Raw genomic sequence first — 17,400 nt, forward strand, 5'->3', positions numbered from 1 at the left:
AGGGTCAAAGTGTTGGCAGAGCTGGTTTCTCCTGAGGCCTCTTTCCTTGGCATGCAGATGGCTGCCTTCCCACTGTGTCCTTACAGGGCCTTTTCTCTGTGCCTGCACACTCCTGGTGTCTCTTCCTCTTCTTAGAAGAACACCAGTTATACTGGGTTAGGGCCACACTCTTATAACCTCATTTAATCTTAATCACCTCCTTAAAGGCTCTATCTCCAAATATTGTTACATTGGGGGTTAGGGCTTTAACATATAAATTTGGGTGGGGAACACAATTCAGTCCATAATAGCCAACCTTCTTTTTATCTCCCTAGAACCAAGAGATGCTATATTCAGCATTCATGGTGTAGTCATAGCTCCGTCCAGGCCCAAACTCCATAAAGAGGAAAGATAAGGAGATTCAAGAACACCATCATAATGACAGGTAATTCAGTGCCACCATCATTTCTAGCTAGCATCATCATCATCACCATCTTTATCCAGAGACTGTAACAACCTGTTCATGATATATTTATTCAGCAATGTTTATGGAGCATATCTGATGCACTCAACTAGCTACCTTTGGCGAGGAGGACACTAAGATGAATAGGGTTGCAGTTTTGTAGGAGTGTTTAAGCACACACACACACACACACACACACCCCTATAATCCACAGTAGAAAGTGATAAATAAATACCATGGAAGAAGTAATGGAATATGCTATGAGATTGGAAGAGAAATAAATATAGAGTCAATAATAATAATCATCCTTTATTGAGCATTTGTCATGTGCTTGGCACAGTTAGCTTAATCATGATTCTTAATTTTCAGGATTTTGCATTATAAGATAGACAAAAATTCAACTGATAACTTACTAAGTACTGTATGCATCAATGAGTAAAGCATTGTGTTTGGCACTCTCTCAGATGCAAAGATGATTAAGACAAGCCTTATCCTCTACAAACTCTTAATATAAATAGGAAAATATATGAATGGGTGGCCAGCAGAACCAATTGCTGCGTAGATAAGGAAAAATCTGTTCTCATTCTCTCCTGGGCAGAGATAGGCACCTCTTGGGAGTGAAAGGGAAGGTAAACCTCTACCTGTGCTTGGAACCTTCCGAGTCATGGCGTCGGGTCACAGCAGCGCTACTCTAGGTAGTAGTGTCTGGAGGAGAAACTATGGCCTTGTCTGCGGCGACCTGGTGCCTGGAGGTCAGGTGCCTGAGGAAAGTGGCAGAGAAGGAGAAGCAGGGGTTACACCCTCAGCATGAAATAGCCCCAGGTGGGGAATTCTGCAGTGAGACCAAGGAAAAACCACCATGCAGCCCACACCCCAGTGGGGCGAGGGGAGCGGAGGAAGGGTTGATGAAAGTGATAAAATGTGTAAAGAGGGGCTCTTAACCAAGGCCAGGCTCATCCCCCCCCCCCCGCCCCCAACTAGGGGGTGGGTAGGGCAACCCTGCCCTTCCAGGTTGCGTGGCCGCAGAGAGGCGGCGCTACTGCTGGGCAAGAGGCCGCGGGAACCCTGATGTTGGGACTTAGACGTAGGAAGGGATGGGGCAGAGGTTTGAAAATACTGGTGGAGGGGGAGGTGCGCTGAGAGTAGCAAAAACAGGCACAGACGAAGCACGGAGCGCCCGCTGCGTCTCAGGAGCTGTGCGCGCGCCGTCGCACTTGACTCCGGCGGCGGGTGGGCTCGTGGGAGGACCCGGCTTCCGGGCGGAGGCTGACAGGCCCCCGCGCACTCGCGGAGCCTGCTCCCGCGCCAGCCAGCCCCGCGAGCCCGGGCCGCTCGGCCGTCTCCCGGGTTGAGGGTGGCTGCGGTCAGCTGAGCCCCACCAGGGGCCTTTCCCTCCGGGCCAACTAGTGATGGCGGCGGCGGAGAGCGAAAGTTTGGGGAGGCATGAACAATTTGTCTCAGCGTTTTTATGTCGCTTTCCCGGGCAGATGGAGTTGTGAAGCCTGATCTCACAGGGCGTACGCTGAGAACGCGTGCACGCGCGCTCCGGCGACAGCGTCGCCTCCCCGGCCGGCGCCAAGGAAACCCACAGCGCAGCGCCCGCCGCGTGCGCGCCAGCCGCAGCCGGGCACCGGGAAGACGAGCGCCCGAGACCGGAGCTGCCGGTGGGCGGGGACGAGCCATTGTGACCTGCCGGGTCCCTCCCCTCCCCGGCACTGTGATGCTGCAGGGCAGCTGCTGGCCCAGCATGTCTGTCCCCGGCCCCCTCCCTCCCAGCGTGTCACAACAGCGGAGGCGGCTGTATCTGGAGCAGTTGGGGTGGGCAGGCCCGGCTGCGAGGCGAGCGGGCGAGGAGAGCGGCCGCGATGGTGAGGCTTCCCGGGCCGGGCCGGGGCGGGGACGGGCGCCCAGCGGAGGGCGCGTCTACGCGGGGGGCGAGCAGATCCATCGCTCCGGTTCCGCGGAGCTCGTAGTCTCCGGGGACGGGGCGCAGGGGTGTCAGTTCAGGGTCAAGAGGTCCGCACCCTCGTGCGGGGAACACCTGATGCCAGTACCCTCTAACGCAAGGGCAAAGTAGAGACCAGGGGCGAGTCGCCCCTTAAAGGGACCTGAGGGGGATTTGTGCACGCAGGTGAGGGGAGGCCGGGCATGGGGGGCCCGGTGGAGAAGCGGGCGAGATCCCGAGGGCTCCCCAGGTGGGTAGCTTGTGGGCCGGAGTGGGAAGAAAAGGGGGAGTCCAAGGATTCCAGTCGGTGGTCTGTGCCGGGGAGGATCCCTTGAGCTCAGGGGTCCGGGACCAGCCTGAGCAAGAGCAAGACCCCGTCTCTAAAAAAAAAAAAAGAGAAGGGACTGGTGAGTTCCAGTGGGAACCTCCAAGCTCGGGTCAGGCCTGTGCAGAGCTGGCGGTGGGACTGGGGGCTAATGCTGTTGTTGAGGTGTCTTTTCTGGGGGGCTCCTGAGTGGCCTTCAAAAGGAGACGAAAAGTTAAAAATAATTTTTGAGGAGGAAATAGGGGGTGAATGCAAGGCCAGAGAGCGCGGTTGGGTGGGAGGATGTGGCGCTCTAGGAGTGGGGGGGACGTGAAGCACCTGCTCCTTCACGTGGCCCAAGGGACTGACTGTCCTATCTGTGGCCTTTGTGGTTGGCATTTCCCCTGTCAGTGTCTTCCTGTTAGAATTTCTCCCAGATAATAAGCTGTGGAAGAGAACAGGAAACGGAGCAGGCCCTGTGTGCATCGGATTAAACTCAGCTCTCTCCAGCACCCACCCCCAGTGTCAGCCATAGCCCAAGGCCTTTTGACAACGTAGCGTCTCTTACACCGGGAGCCTCCTTATCAGACACCCCAACATTCCCAAAGTCGGTCCTACGTGAACCCCATGGCTGCCCTAACTGCAGCACCTGTCATTGGGCCCTCTCCTGGGTGACCTTCACTGGCTAATGTTGATGTAGGTCGACGCTTTATTTGTGCTGTTCTGGCTTGCTCCCTCGTGCTTGTCTGAGCGATTCCAAACGTGTATGCTCCCCTGTTGAAGGGTTCCGAGCAGAGCTAATGTGAGATAACGCAAACAACCTCCCGTGAATCATGTTTGTTCTTACTTTAATTACCCCTCTGTAACACTGGATCTGCTGTTCACTTGCCATCCCTGACCTAGATGTGTGATGTATTACTTCAGCCTGACAGCTAGAAATAATCTGGTGTACTAATATTGCTTCCTGAAAGCAACTGTGTGGCATTTGAGTACACAGGGAGCAAGGGAATGGGGACCGGTCTCAGGCTTTCACACAGCGTACACTGTGGCCTGCGCCACCTCCTCTCTTAGTAACACGCCAGTTTTACTGTCTTGTGAGACTTCAAAATAATTTTTTTTAATAGGGATAGGGTCTTGCTCTGTCACCCAGGCTGGAGTGCAGTGGCATGATCACAGCTCACTGTAGCCTTGAACTGTTGGGCTCAAGTGACCCTCTTACCTCAGCCTCCTGAGTAGCTGGGATTATAGGCTTGTGCCACCACACCTGGCTGAGTTTTTAATTTGTAATTTTGTAGAGACAGGGTCTTGCTATGTTGCCCTGGCTGGCCTTGAACTCCTGGCATGAAGTGATCCTCCTGCCTCAGCCTCCCAAAGTGCTGGGATTACAGATGTGAATCACTGTGCCTGGCCTGAAATGATGTTTAAAGCTTCAAAGCCTCCTTTCTACTGAGGGTGGTGATTGGCTTATCTTGGTCCTCTGAGAACAAAGCAAAAGGAAATGACTAATATAAAAATAGAAAGAATGTAAGATTGACATAAGAAAGGGTTTCTTGCAGTGGAACTATAAAAGGGCTGTAAAGTTCTAGAATTTCCTTTTTTGGTGTTCTGCAAAACATAGGCTATCCTTCCCAGGGAGGATGGCCACAGGTGGCCTGGAGGTCTCATCCTTCCTGCCCTTTGTGAGCCTACACTCCAGACAAACCCGGCAGTTTGTGGGACCTGCCCCAAATTTTCCTGCTTCTTGTTCACACTGCTCCTACCTCCACCGACAGTGCCCCCAGGTCATCTTGGCATGTCTACATTCTTCAGGGTCCCTGTGAGCATTCCTCCTTTAGGAAGCCAACCTAGAAGTTGTCTTCTTCCTTTGAACTCCCACTGCATTTGATCCTACACTTTCGGCCCTGCCCCTGTCCTTGCTGAGTGGCCTGCGAGCCCCTCAGAGAGGGTTCTCATTCTCATCATTCCTGTCTGTACTGGGTGCCTGCCTCATTCAAGCACTGGGCTCGGTGCTGAGCGTTCAGTGAGGAAACAAAGGTTCCTTTCCCTCACAGAGCCTATGCTCTCCACTAGGAAGGTCAGAAAAGTGAACAAGTAACTGTAATTTGGTGCAATAAATGCAATGATTGGGGTGAAGGGGACCATGGAAGCAGACGGCAGGGGCCCTCTGCTGGCTTGGGGTTCTCCAGGTTTCCTGTGGGAAGTGACGTCTAACTTGAGAGCCGGAGGATTGAGTAGCAGTTAGCCCAGTACCTCTCAATGCCTTCTTGCACATAATAACCCCAAAAATTTTTGTTATGAGAAAAAACAGAGTAGGCAACCTCGGTATTCATCTCAGCACGAGGTGTGTGTGAGGGGTGTCATACTGATCGTGAGGAAAGGAACTCCCGGGTCTCTCCATCTCCCTCATCCTCACCCCCTCGATAGTTGAGGCTTCAGCAGCACACGGGGGACCCCTCACACCTCACAGGGACCCAGGAGAACAGAAATGGTCTGAGCTCCTCAAGCCCAGATTCAAAACAGAACTGAGAGAGAGAAACAGTGCGAGAGAGAAAGCATGAGCTCTGGTTGGCTAGAGAGGGGGATCTGAAATAGGAGTTTGGAACAAACGTAGGACTTAAATATCCTCTGCTGGGTCAGTTTACCCTTTGCCCCAACCCCCCAGCCCTACCCCCAGCTGCACACGCCGGCCCTGAGAAACAGACTCCTGGTTCTATCAGAGAAGCATGACCTATTTTCAAAGAGCCATGAGCCATTCACGGCTTCTCTCTGCCCTGGAGCTCTTACCTGTTTGGAGTTTTGCTGTACAAGCTTGGTCTTGCGCTGATGTAGATGTGGGCACACCCAGGGCCTTAGAAGTGCAGGAGCAAGTGAGGCAGGAGATTGTGTGGTGTGAGGAAAGAGCTCAGGCCAGGGTCAGAAGCCCTGGATTCCGGTGTAGGCTCTTTTGCTGCAGAGCTGTGCAATCTTGAATTTGTCCCTTAACCTCTCTGAGCCTCAGCTTTTTCATCTGTAAAATAATGGAGAGGGAATCCTATTAGGTGATCCATGTGGCCAGTCCAGCTCTAGTATCCTGAATATTTGGAGCCAACATATTAGAACATCCCTGGCTGTGATATGATAGATGGATGGCCTTTCCTAGGGGCCCTGGGCCCACTCTGGGCTTGTCTGGGTGGGCCTTCCAGGCGGGAGGACGGGCATGATGACCAGGCAGAGTGGCTGGAGGAGGCCAGCGCAGTGCCTGAGCCGGGGGACCTCCACGGAGGAGCTTCGGGCTGCGCCTGGTTCCCTCCAGGAGCAGGTGCAAAAGGCCCAGCCAGTGCTGCGGACGTGCACACACCTCAGAGCTCCATGAGGCCTCATGTGACTTTTAATTTCACTGTGTTTTCTTCATGTAACTTTAAAATCCTTACTTGCCCTCACAAATTAGGTGCTTAGTAAATGATAGTTGAATAAGTGACTACACGCACCGGGCCCTCGGGAAAAGACGATTATGCTGCGTGGGGTCCCTGCTCCTGCTCTGTCATTATGTTTTGCTTTTTATGAAAAAATTATGATAAATTTCAAACCTTTTGCAAAGTAGAGTAGTATAATGCTGCCCATATATCTATCACCCAGATTTAATATTATAGTGAGAATTTTTTCCCCATATTTGCTTTGTGTGGTGGGAAAGTATCTTGAAGTACAGACATCATGACATTTTATCCCTAAATAGCTTCAGTTGCAGCCCTAAAAAAAAGATATTTTCATACTTAACCACATTTTTATAATGCTTAACAAAATCAATCAGTTTCTCTATTTGTCTCTGAAATATTTGGATTTGTTCAAACCAGAATTCAGTCAAAGTCCATATAACACACGTGGCTGTTATGTGTCTCAGGTTTCTTTTGTTATGGAACAGCCCCTCTCACCACCTTTATGTTTCATGAATTAAACAGATTGGACCAGTTGCCCTGTAGAATGTCCCACCTTCTGGATTTATTTTGTTTCTCTGATACCACTTATCGTATCCCTCTGATCCCTGTGTTTTCTGTGACATAGAAGCTAAATCTAAAGGGTTTAGTAGATTCAGGCTGAGTATTTTTGACAAGAATTCCTCCTGGGTGGTGGAGTGTGTGTCACATTGCATCGCATCAGGTCTTCCATGTCAGGTCGTCTCACTATTAGTGACGTTCAAATTGATCAGAGTCAGATACTTCCCCCCGAGGCTGTAACAGTGATTCCTGGGCTCTGAATATCCAGCTCCCCGTCAACCCTTCATCTGATGGTGTCGGCGTCCTCCTCCAAATCAGTTACATGACTAGAAACTGTAATATGGCAATTTTTCATAATCTACATCTACATTGCTCAGCAGACCTTCTTCTGTTAAATAAAACAGATTTCCCTAATTAACAGGACCTTTTGGATGGGGACAAATGGGTTTTTCTCTGGGGGTTTTCTTTTAGGACTTGTGGATTTTTATATATATACATCCTGTTTCAATCATTACTGTCATCATTCTTTCTGATGCTCAGATTGTCTCATCTTTGGCAGCGGGAGCCTCTTCAAGTTGGCTTAGACGTCATCCCGGTCTTTGTGAGCTTCTGTGCCTACAGGCACTGTGAGATGTTCCAGGCTCGTCTTGTACATTCCCCGCCCCAGACCTGGGAATTTCCATTTCTCCAAGGAGCCCTGGGTCCTGTTAGTGGGGAATGGTATTCAGAGACCTTCCTTTCTCTTGATTGCTGCAGCTGCATGCGCAGATGCGGCCTGGGTGGATAACACGCTGATTGTGGGGTGGCTCCTGGATGTAGGACGCTGCTTTTCTTAGGCCTGAATTGAGTCCTAAGATAGAGGCAGAAAATAGACCCCACAATAAAGGAGAGAGGAATGGGGACCTAAGATCTCGAACTTCCTACGTGCACTTCTTCCCAGTGGAGAAAATGCTACGAGGTAGCATCATAATGAAAATGATAAATGGTAAAGGCAACAACAAAAACAATCGTGGCTAACTTATTTTCAGATGAAGGAGGTTAAGTAACTCTGCCAAGGTCACACAGCACAGCAAGTAAATGGAGAAGACAAGATTTGAACCCTGGGGTGGGGATAACTGTGGGAGTGAAGGCTTTTCCTGGCCACCAGGCTCATGCAGCTCAGCTGGGCTGCACTCCGTGCTGGGCTGTGTTACACACGGGCTGCTGCTCAGACCTGTGCTCTGTCCTCCCCGGAGACAAGGGCCATCGCTCAGCTGCAGCACAGAGACAGGCGTAGAGCGGGGCTCAGCTGTAAAACTGAATCAGGTTAGCAACAGGTCCTGATGCTTCTGACCCCTCGAGATGCTGCTCAGGGCAGCTGCCCCGCTCTCCATGCCCGGGGACTCTTCCCCGTTCCCAGGAGCCCTGCACTTTGATGTGGACTCTACTTGCTTCCGTGCCCGGCCATGCTCTCGGGAGGCTCTGCTCCTGGCTTGGGTTACCCAGAGCTGGAAAATGCCAAGTCAGGTCATGGATAAGAATAGAAGCCCACAGACCAGGCACATGCTTCCCTGCCGGGCTCTGGCGGGCACCACAGGCACAGAGCCACCTCATGGGGCCACTGCCTCGCACAGGCTGGGGGTGGGGAAAGGGTGATGGGGTCCATCTTCCCAGCTAAACTTCATGGTGGGTTTCTACACACACACACACATGCGTGTGCACTTATAGACACTTACACACAACTCCCCATCTGGAGCTGTCAGCACTAGGATGAATCAGGTAATTGTGGCTTTGCATCAGAGTACTACAGAGATAAGGACACTCCAAGGGTTACCTTTATTTAGCACTTGGCCGGACGTAGGCAAGAGGACAGGTTAAGGCAGCTAAAATTCCTCAGCATTCAGAAGGGCCTCATGTATGCCCTCCTAATCCTCCCTTGACGAGGTACCAATCCTTTCTCATGTCTACCTTTGTAGCCGTGACACCCATGATGTGTACTTCCAAAGCACATTCTTTTCAGCACATTCTTTTCACGGGTGTTCATCTGCTCTAGGATATTCTGACTCTGTGTGTGTGCGTGTGCACGTGATGTCTTGGAAAGTCAGAGTTTAGGAATGCATGTGAATGCTGCCCCCTGTGTGTGGTGGTAAATCGAGGGATAGATTCCGCCATTATCATGGGTTCTTCCTTGGGCCTTCTTCACCAGAACAGGAATGGCTTGGAATTAGCCCCTTGCTTCATCTCTGCAGATGCCCTTTTTTTTTTTTTTTTCTTTTTCTGGTACAAAGGATTAACCCTGAGAAGCAATCGTTAAAGCAAACTGCAAAACAACTCTGTCTTCTTTGGAGCCAAGTCCTGGTTCCACTGCGATGGTGCCTAGGCACCTGCCACCTCGGAGCCTACCTGGTGATGGGGATGGCATGGCTGGAGGGATAGAGGCCCTGCAAGGTGAATGCCAGTGAGACAAGCCCTCAGATGTGAGGGACACGGGGGAAAGGCACGGCTGGGGCCCTGAGACGCTCTGACCTGGGTGCTGCCCTCTCCCCGCAGCGGGAATGCATATCTGTCCACGTGGGCCAGGCGGGAGTTCAGATTGGCAACGCCTGCTGGGAGCTCTTCTGCCTGGAGCACGGCATCCAAGCAGATGGCACCTTTGGCACCCAAGCCAGCAAGATCAATGATGACGACTCCTTTACCACCTTCTTCAGCGAGACTGGCAACGGCAAGCACGTGCCCCGGGCCGTCATGATAGACCTGGAGCCCACTGTAGTAGGTGAGTGCTGGCCGAGACCCTCTCCACAGAAACAACGCGACACTGCAGGGGCTCTGGGTCCTGACGGCTGAGGAGGCAGGGGGTCCTCACAGTCCAATCAAGAATCTATGGTGGGCCAGTCATGGTGGCTCACACCTGTAATCCTAGCACTCTGGGAGGACGAGGCGGGGGGGGGGGGGGGGGGGGCGGTTAGCGTTTGAGCTCAGGAGTTCGAGACCAGCCTGAGCAAGAGCGAGACCCTGTCTCTACTAAAAATAGAAATAAATTACCTGGACAACTAAAAATATATAGAAAAAATTAGCCGGGCATGGTGGTGCATGCCTGTAGTCCCAGCTACTCGGGAGGCTGAGGCACTAGGATCGCTTAAGTCCAGGAGTTTGAGGTTGCTGTGAGCTAGGCTGACGCTACGGCACTCTAGCCCAGGTGACAGAGTGAGACTCCGTCTCAAAAAATATATATATAAAAAAAGAAGCTGTGGTGAACAAATTTTCCTCTCCTTGAACCCCGTCGACCTGCTGAAACAGACCAAAATTGTTGATTGTTACTAAATACTAAGCATGAAAACCCCAAATGATTTTAGAAATTATTAGAAGCTCCTAAATAGTCATTTCCCCAAAGCGTAGGTTTCTGATTCTATAATAATTGCACTCTGTCCTCACCATCTGGCGTGACCCTGCGGTACGTTCCGCACAAAGCCGTGTAACAGCAGACACATTCCCCACAGCAGGAGCGCTGCAATTCTAGAAGGAAGCTCTTTTGGGTCTAGGAGAACAGAGAAATTCTGACTTGTGTCAGGGCAGGTTCCTCAGTGCTCAACCCCGTCTTCCTTCCCCCTCCCCCCATTCCCAGGAGCGCCACTTCCCCTGGGTCTGACCCTTGGGTCAGTTTTCTATTGGCCACCAGGATTTCCTCAGCTTCAAACTTGGCCTGTCACGCACAAGGGGGACAATCCCCGGGATGTCTGGGCAAATGACCGTAATGCCTGAACACTGAATTCCAGGGGCGACAGAGAGCAGCCTCTCCACAGCCAGGTGCTTTGTACAAATGCAAAGTGCAGGGTACCCTCCCAGGCCACTGCACACGTGGATGATTCCCTGGGGGGAGTAGAGGAACCCCGAAGAGAAGAGGTGATGTAGTTGGGCTTGGTGCACCTTGATCTGCTCTATGTCCACTTTGGGTGGACCCCTGGAGGTGAGCAGAGCCCCCTTGGAAGCCTCTCTGGGACTCCTGCTCCTCTAGGACCTGGAACATAACTTTGCTTCCAAGTCATTCTAAAACATGTCCAAAGCCTGACATTTATCAATGCCACCTTGAGGTGGAGGCGAGGGGGTGAGACAATTCCTGGGAAGACCTAGGATCTGCGCAGATCACCCTGACTCTCTTTCCATGTCCCTAGAACATTCTAATGCAAATTAAGTTAAATTATTGGCATTAAGGATAACCTTGCAGCATGCAAGAAAAAACAAAAGGTTAGCCTTCAGGGGGCAAGGTGGAAGGAAGGGGCGGCAATCAACTTTGGTGTCTGGGGAGCTTTGTAAACCTAAGGTTTTTCAAGTTCCAGCCAGTACAGCAATTGCCTACCTGAGCCACAGGCCTTGGCTCTGTCAGTACCTGTATTACCCAGGAATGAATTCTCTTAGCCTTTTGCAGATTTATCATCAGGCTCTCTGGTTTTACCTCAGTGGGGTTTTATATTAATAGGTAGAGAAAACCAGAGGAGCATCACGTGGTAATCTAATGGGGAGGTAGGCTTCCCCTTGGGGACCAGGTGGTAAGACCTAATGGCCTCCCTCTCTTGGCAGATGAGGTTCGGGCAGGAACCTACCGCCAGCTCTTCCATCCAGAGCAGCTGATCACAGGAAAGGAGGATGCAGCTAACAACTATGCCCGGGGCCACTATACAGTGGGCAAGGAGAGCATCGACCTGGTGCTGGACCGCATACGGAAGCTGGTAGGTGTAGGCAAGAGCAGGGGTTGGTGAGTCCAGGCAGAGTGGACAGGCATGGCCTCGCACCTCTTTAATGAGGATGGGTAGAGGTACATGACCTCTGACTACAGGACACAGCTCCAAAGGTTTGGGAATTTCCACTTAGGTTGTGTAAGACGCATTCGCAGGGATGATGGCCATTCTCTACCATGGCATCATGGACTATGCTACAGGCTGATGCCCTTTTAATACTTATTGTTACCCTAAGGCAGTATCTGGGGAAGATTCCAGGTATAAGGCAGGTCTTTGCTTGTTGGAAGCATAGGTTACCAAAGCATTTAACTTGGAAGTGGAGAGGGAGAGATCGTTGATACGTTTGAGCACTTACAAATGCCATTACAAATGTTGAACACATTCCTTCATTTAGTCCTTAATAATGACACCAAGAGGTCTCTTCCCTCTACTTTACAGATGAAGAAATCGAGCGCCAAAGTGGTTCAATACCTTAGCCTGGGTAGAAAGGGGCAAGTTAGGGTTTGAACCAGGTTGGTTTAATTTCAAAGCTCTGAGTGGTAGGCTGAGTACTTTGTCTATTTAAGCTCCTACTTGCTTATCTGTACAATGGAAAAGGTTGTTCCTGATCCCACGTTCTTACCTGGGAGTTCAGGATGCCAAATTTTTGTATATGTTCACTTTTTCTGTCTAAAGGAGGGCTCATAGGAGTCATCAGTCTCAAAGCCATCTGTGGTCCCCAAATGTTTAAATCATACCTGATGGGAAAATTCTGTGAATTCTGACAGTTCTGACAAGACCTAGCATTGAGTGCTTGCTACACGCCTGGTCCTTGCTCAGCACATTATTCTATCTCATTTAATTACCACAATAACCTTGTAAGATGAAGATTTTTTATGTCCCAACTTTAAATAAGAAGGAACATAAGTTTGGAGAGGTTCGATTACTTGCTCAAGTTTTTACAACTGGAAAATGGCAAGTTGATATTAAAACTCAGGTTCTCTGCTCCGTTTACGTTTCTGAAATTAGTACCCCAAGTCACCTTCCAAGGCTGGGTTGAGATGTGTAGTAGCAGTTCCCACAAAGTCAAATGACAAGGGCAGGGGAAGCGGGCAAGGAGTTGGGGCTCTCAAAGGACAAAGTCACTAACGTGGCTCTGAAGCGCTCATTCCTGGTCAGCCAGGCTGCGGGGCTGAAAGCTTCCCGTACGGAGAGGACAGGGCAGGAGCAGTCCGCCAGCCCGTGTTCCCGCCACGCCCCCAAGATCAGTACAGCTCCTTTGTTCCTTACTCGTTCAAGGCTGTTTTGATTTCACCCCACGAAGTGTTGAGGGGCAGGGTAGGGCAGACAGAGCGGGGTGCCTGGCTTTGTCCACTTGGGGGGTGTTCCCAGAAACTTGTCTGTCCTCATGGTTTCTTCTCCTGTCCTTCTCTCCCCAGACAGATGCTTGCTCTGGCTTGCAGGGCTTCCTGATTTTCCACAGTTTTGGCGGGGGCACTGGCTCTGGCTTCACTTCTCTGCTGATGGAACGCCTCTCTCTGGATTATGGCAAGAAGTCCAAGCTCGAGTTTGCTATCTACCCAGCCCCCCAGGTCTCCACGGCAGTGGTGGAGCCCTACAACTCCATCCTGACCACCCACACCACCCTGGAACATTCAGACTGTGCTTTCATGGTGGATAACGAAGCCATCTATGACATCTGCCGCAGGAACCTAGACATCGAGCGCCCCACCTACACCAACCTTAACCGCCTTATCAGCCAGATCGTGTCCTCAATCACTGCTTCTCTCCGCTTCGATGGGGCCCTCAACGTGGACCTCACTGAGTTCCAGACCAACCTGGTGCCCTACCCCCGCATCCACTTCCCACTGGTCACCTACGCACCCATCATCTCTGCCGAGAAAGCCTATCACGAACAGCTCTCCGTGGCTGAGATAACCAGCTCTTGCTTTGAGCCCAACAGCCAGATGGTGAAGTGTGACCCGAGACACGGCAAGTACATGGCCTGCTGCATGCTCTACCGGGGGGACGTGGTGCCCAAGGATGTGAATGTCGCCATCGCTGCCATCAAGACCAAGAGGACCATCCAGTTTGTGGACTGGTGTCCCACAGGCTTCAAGGTAAGAGCTGATGACTCGGAGGGGATAGACAACTGGAGGAGCAGAGGGAGCTTACCCACGACGGGGAGAATAATGTCTGGGACTGACGGACAATTCCATGGGTGCTCCTGGCTTGATGTGACGATGTGGGGAGAGGGACCTAAATTAAATTCACATTAATTTAATTCAGCTTTGGTTGAGACACAAAAGCTGTTATGTTTTGTCTGCTTAAGGCATTTTAGAAAATGTGTGATTTTGATGCTATTCTAAATTGGTTAACTACTTATGATTTTGTTTACTGAGGAACAAGTAATGACTGGGTATTGACTTGAATCTGTTGGCCTGCATCACAGTGAGTTTCGGGTTCATAATTCAGTTCAATTTGCCTAAAGCTAGTTTTAATGGATATTTTACACTTCCTGATACATGATGGTTTTGTGGCCATTTTAATTTTAGAGTTAACCAAATTATTCAAGTTGCCAGAGAAGTATAATTCCCTCCTCAAACAAAAGATATGTGCTCCCAATTTATTTTGAAAAATTAAATGTCCTGCAAGTTTTAATTTGGAGTAACAGTAAGAGGATTTTATAGTTATCATATGATTGTGAGTCACATATACTATGAAACCCTGATGTTTTCCATTACCATTAACCAGGAGTAAGTAAAAATTGAGGAAGCTGTCATAATTTAGGTGTCTGCAGTCTGGAAGATGCCAGATCCTGAGAGTCAGTGGGGAGATAACAGAATAGCCAGGGAAGACCCCTGGGTTCCAGGACCAGGGAGTGTAGAATGTTGAAGCCACCCCTTCAACACTCTGGCAGGCCCCGCAGCCTGGCTGTGTGCGTGTAAACAGTGTGACCACGTTGTCCTGTGTTCCCATGGTCTTTTGTCAGATTCCACCACCATTCACATTAGTTAATACCCTCTCGTCATGCCTTTATTAAGCCAAAGGTTTACTGAGTGCCTATTATGTACCAGGGGTCGTACCAGTTGCTGGAGACAGGGACAAGCATGTCTCAGTCCTTCCTTGGTGGTAATTACAAAAGTGAGGCACCGTATGCTGGCCTTGTGGCTGGCTTATCTGTGCGCGAGGCTTTGACCTAGCCGTTCTCCTGCGTAAGCCAGTGTGGCTTTCCTTACTGCTCTACTCCTAGCTACATATATTATCTTTTTTTCCCCGGACTATGCCTATTTTTATGTGGCAGTTTGGCAAAAACAGTCAAGGTCTTCCAAAAAATGGAGTTCTTTTTTCTTTTTCAAAAGAAGCAAACAGCAAGCTAGTAGGAGAATGAATGGGAAAAAAGAAAAGATGAGAGATGGTGGGGGTGGGAGGTGGAGAAATTAAAAAAAAAAAAAAAAAAGAGATGCCCCTCATTCTCTCTCATTTATTTTAATCTGATGCTCTGGGGTTATGTCCAGAAAGATAAGTAAGGTAGTATTAGCATAAACTTCAGCTGCTTTTCAGAAAAGGTCACGCCATGGGAATGGATGTTGCCAGACTTTGTCCTCTGGCATTCTCCCCAAGCGTATTGTCCCCACCTCACTCAGGTCAAGGGTTGTTTCTGTTTGGCAGAGAGGAGAGTTGGCTCCAGGCACAAGATTTATGCTGCTCAGGGCCAGATGTAGCCAGATACGTAGGGTGGCAGAGTTCACATTCGTTCCTATCTCAGCATCGCCTCCACCACCACGATGCCACGCGTGTCTAAGAGGCGTGACAGACCACTGTGGGTTCACCTGAGGGTGACCCGCTTTCACTGCACAGCCCCCTGCATGCCCACCCTGCCCATCAAGAGGACTCGCAGTTTGAAGCTATGAATCTAAGAGACTGGCAATTAAAGCATGGGGAGGAGAGGTGGTTTTGGACCTCACTGTGGTTCTCAGTGTCCCATAAATAATGTCACAGTTTGTCACCTTGGACTTCTTCCAGTTTCCTACAGTTCCTGGGCTTGGCTTTGGTTTGGGATATGTGTGTGGGGAGAAGAGAGATTTCTAGGCCAGTAGCTCCACCATGAGACTGGGCTGAGATTAGACTGGAGGACCCTGATATGTTACCAGAAGTTGGGGAGTTGGCTCATGCAGCCACGGTCTTTAACTTTCTTTGATTGGAATCCCCGCTTTTCTTCTAAAAAGCCCCATTTCCCAGAAACTTAAAGCCCAGTTAACACTAACACCGTCCCTCTGGACCTCTGATCTTTTTATTTACTGCTCTGGAACATCCCCGTGACCTCTTAAACAGCCCGTCACTCTTGGCAGAGAAACTTCCCTAAATCCATTTGCAACCCAACTAAGGAACTTCAGATGACCATCTGGGAAGAATAAACTTTATAGTAACTTCAAGTTTAGGAATTGCTTTGCCTGTAAAAGGAAGTACGTTTCTCTTTTAGGGACTAACATGTGCTAGACACTTCCCACCTACTGATGATTCCGTTCATCACTCTCACGTGCCTGCTCGCTCCGCTCCGCTAACAGGTTCCCCCAAAAGGCAGGAGCCCTGCTCTTTCCTTCTCCCGGCTCGATTCCCAGCTCTTCTCCTTGAGCTTGCCTGTCCCTGACCCTGCTGGCCTTCACCGCCCCCTCAGCACTCAGCTCTCTCAGCCTGGCCGCTTCCCCAGCTCCCCGTTCCTGCCCACGCCTCCCTGCAGGCACGCTCCCACCCACAGCCGTGTCCCTAGGACGGCCCTCTGTAGTTATCCTTTCTTTGGCTGACGTGCACCTTCTTCTGTTGCCCCTCCTCTTTCTCTGTTCCGCAGGTGGGCATCAACTACCAGCCACCCACCGTGGTGCCAGGAGGGGACCTGGCCAAAGTGCAGCGGGCCGTGTGCATGCTGAGCAACACCACGGCGATCGCGGAGGCCTGGGCCCGCCTCGACCACAAGTTTGACCTCATGTATGCCAAGCGGGCCTTTGTGCATTGGTATGTCGGAGAGGGAATGGAAGAAGGAGAATTTTCTGAGGCCAGGGAGGACTTGGCTGCCCTGGAGAAGGATTATGAAGAAGTGGGGACTGATTCGTTTGAAGAAGAAAACGAAGGGGAGGAATTTTAAATATACACCTGCCCCTTGGCCGTGTCTCTTTATTTACGCCGCTTCACTCAAAGTACATTAATTGCTCAAGAGTAACACACCCCAACCCAACCCCAGTCCCAACCCAGCCCGATTCCTGCCTTGCGCAGGAGGGGCTGCCTGACGCCGGTACCCAGGGGTGATGTGACTGGGCCAAAAGTGGATGCTGAGCTCCATCAGACCCTCCCTCGGGTTAGAGCAGCTTCATGTCACTAAAGAAGATGAGTGTCACTGTCTCTGGGTGAGGGGAAGCCAAGTCACGTGTGAGGAGGCCTAATCAGGAGTTTTCCTTCTAGATCACGCGTGATGTCTGGGGAATAGGGAAACACTGGAGAAAGAAAGATCTGGCCATTTGGGGAGATTCCCGGGAGGGAGTGGGGAGAAGGTCCCAGTAACAGGTCTGTAGCATGCTCCGGCATCACGGAGGATTATCACACACTCACCCATCCATCGAACGTTTGAACACACGCTGTCTGAGAGCCAGAGACAGACACATTTCCTGCCCCCACGAACACGTGAGTAAATGAACGCAATCGTGCCAGCAGGTGCTGACAGCGATGAGAGGAAGTATCTGGGAGTGTCCTGGGCACAGGGTGCTCAGACCGGGCCCCACTTGGACCTGGACCACCTGAGGCTCTGGAGCAAGAGGATGCCAGGTGTGGGGACAAGCAAGTGCAAAAACACAGACGTGGGACGAGCCGGGGGCATCTGCAGAGCAGAAAGGAGACTGGCGTGCCTGGAGCGTGGCGAGAGGTGCAAGATGAAGAGAGGTGGGTGCCCGAGCGCGTCCAGCCTCACAGGCCGTGGGAAGGACTTTAGATAAAAATCTATTGTTCTCAGTGAAGCAGGAGCATGGAAGGTTTTAAGCAAGATGCGCACTAAACCT

At 50.9% G+C, this 17,400-nt stretch overlaps 1 protein-coding gene across 1 annotated transcript; it reads left to right on the plus strand.

Moving 5' to 3' along the window:
• The first annotated feature begins 2,232 nt into the window (after positions 1-2,232).
• Positions 2,233-16,539, plus strand: TUBA8 (tubulin alpha 8). Its single transcript, XM_069489696.1, has 5 exons — positions 2,233-2,310; positions 9,192-9,414; positions 11,217-11,365; positions 12,793-13,473; positions 16,203-16,539. Exons 1-5 carry the CDS (start codon positions 2,308-2,310, stop codon positions 16,494-16,496), a joined length of 1,350 nt encoding a protein of 449 aa, XP_069345797.1. The 5' UTR covers positions 2,233-2,307; the 3' UTR covers positions 16,497-16,539.
• Positions 16,540-17,400: the final 861 nt, after the last annotated feature.

Source organism: Eulemur rufifrons, chromosome 16 (genome assembly GCF_041146395.1).
Source record: "Eulemur rufifrons isolate Redbay chromosome 16, OSU_ERuf_1, whole genome shotgun sequence".
Classification (NCBI taxonomy): domain Eukaryota; kingdom Metazoa; phylum Chordata; class Mammalia; order Primates; family Lemuridae; genus Eulemur; species Eulemur rufifrons.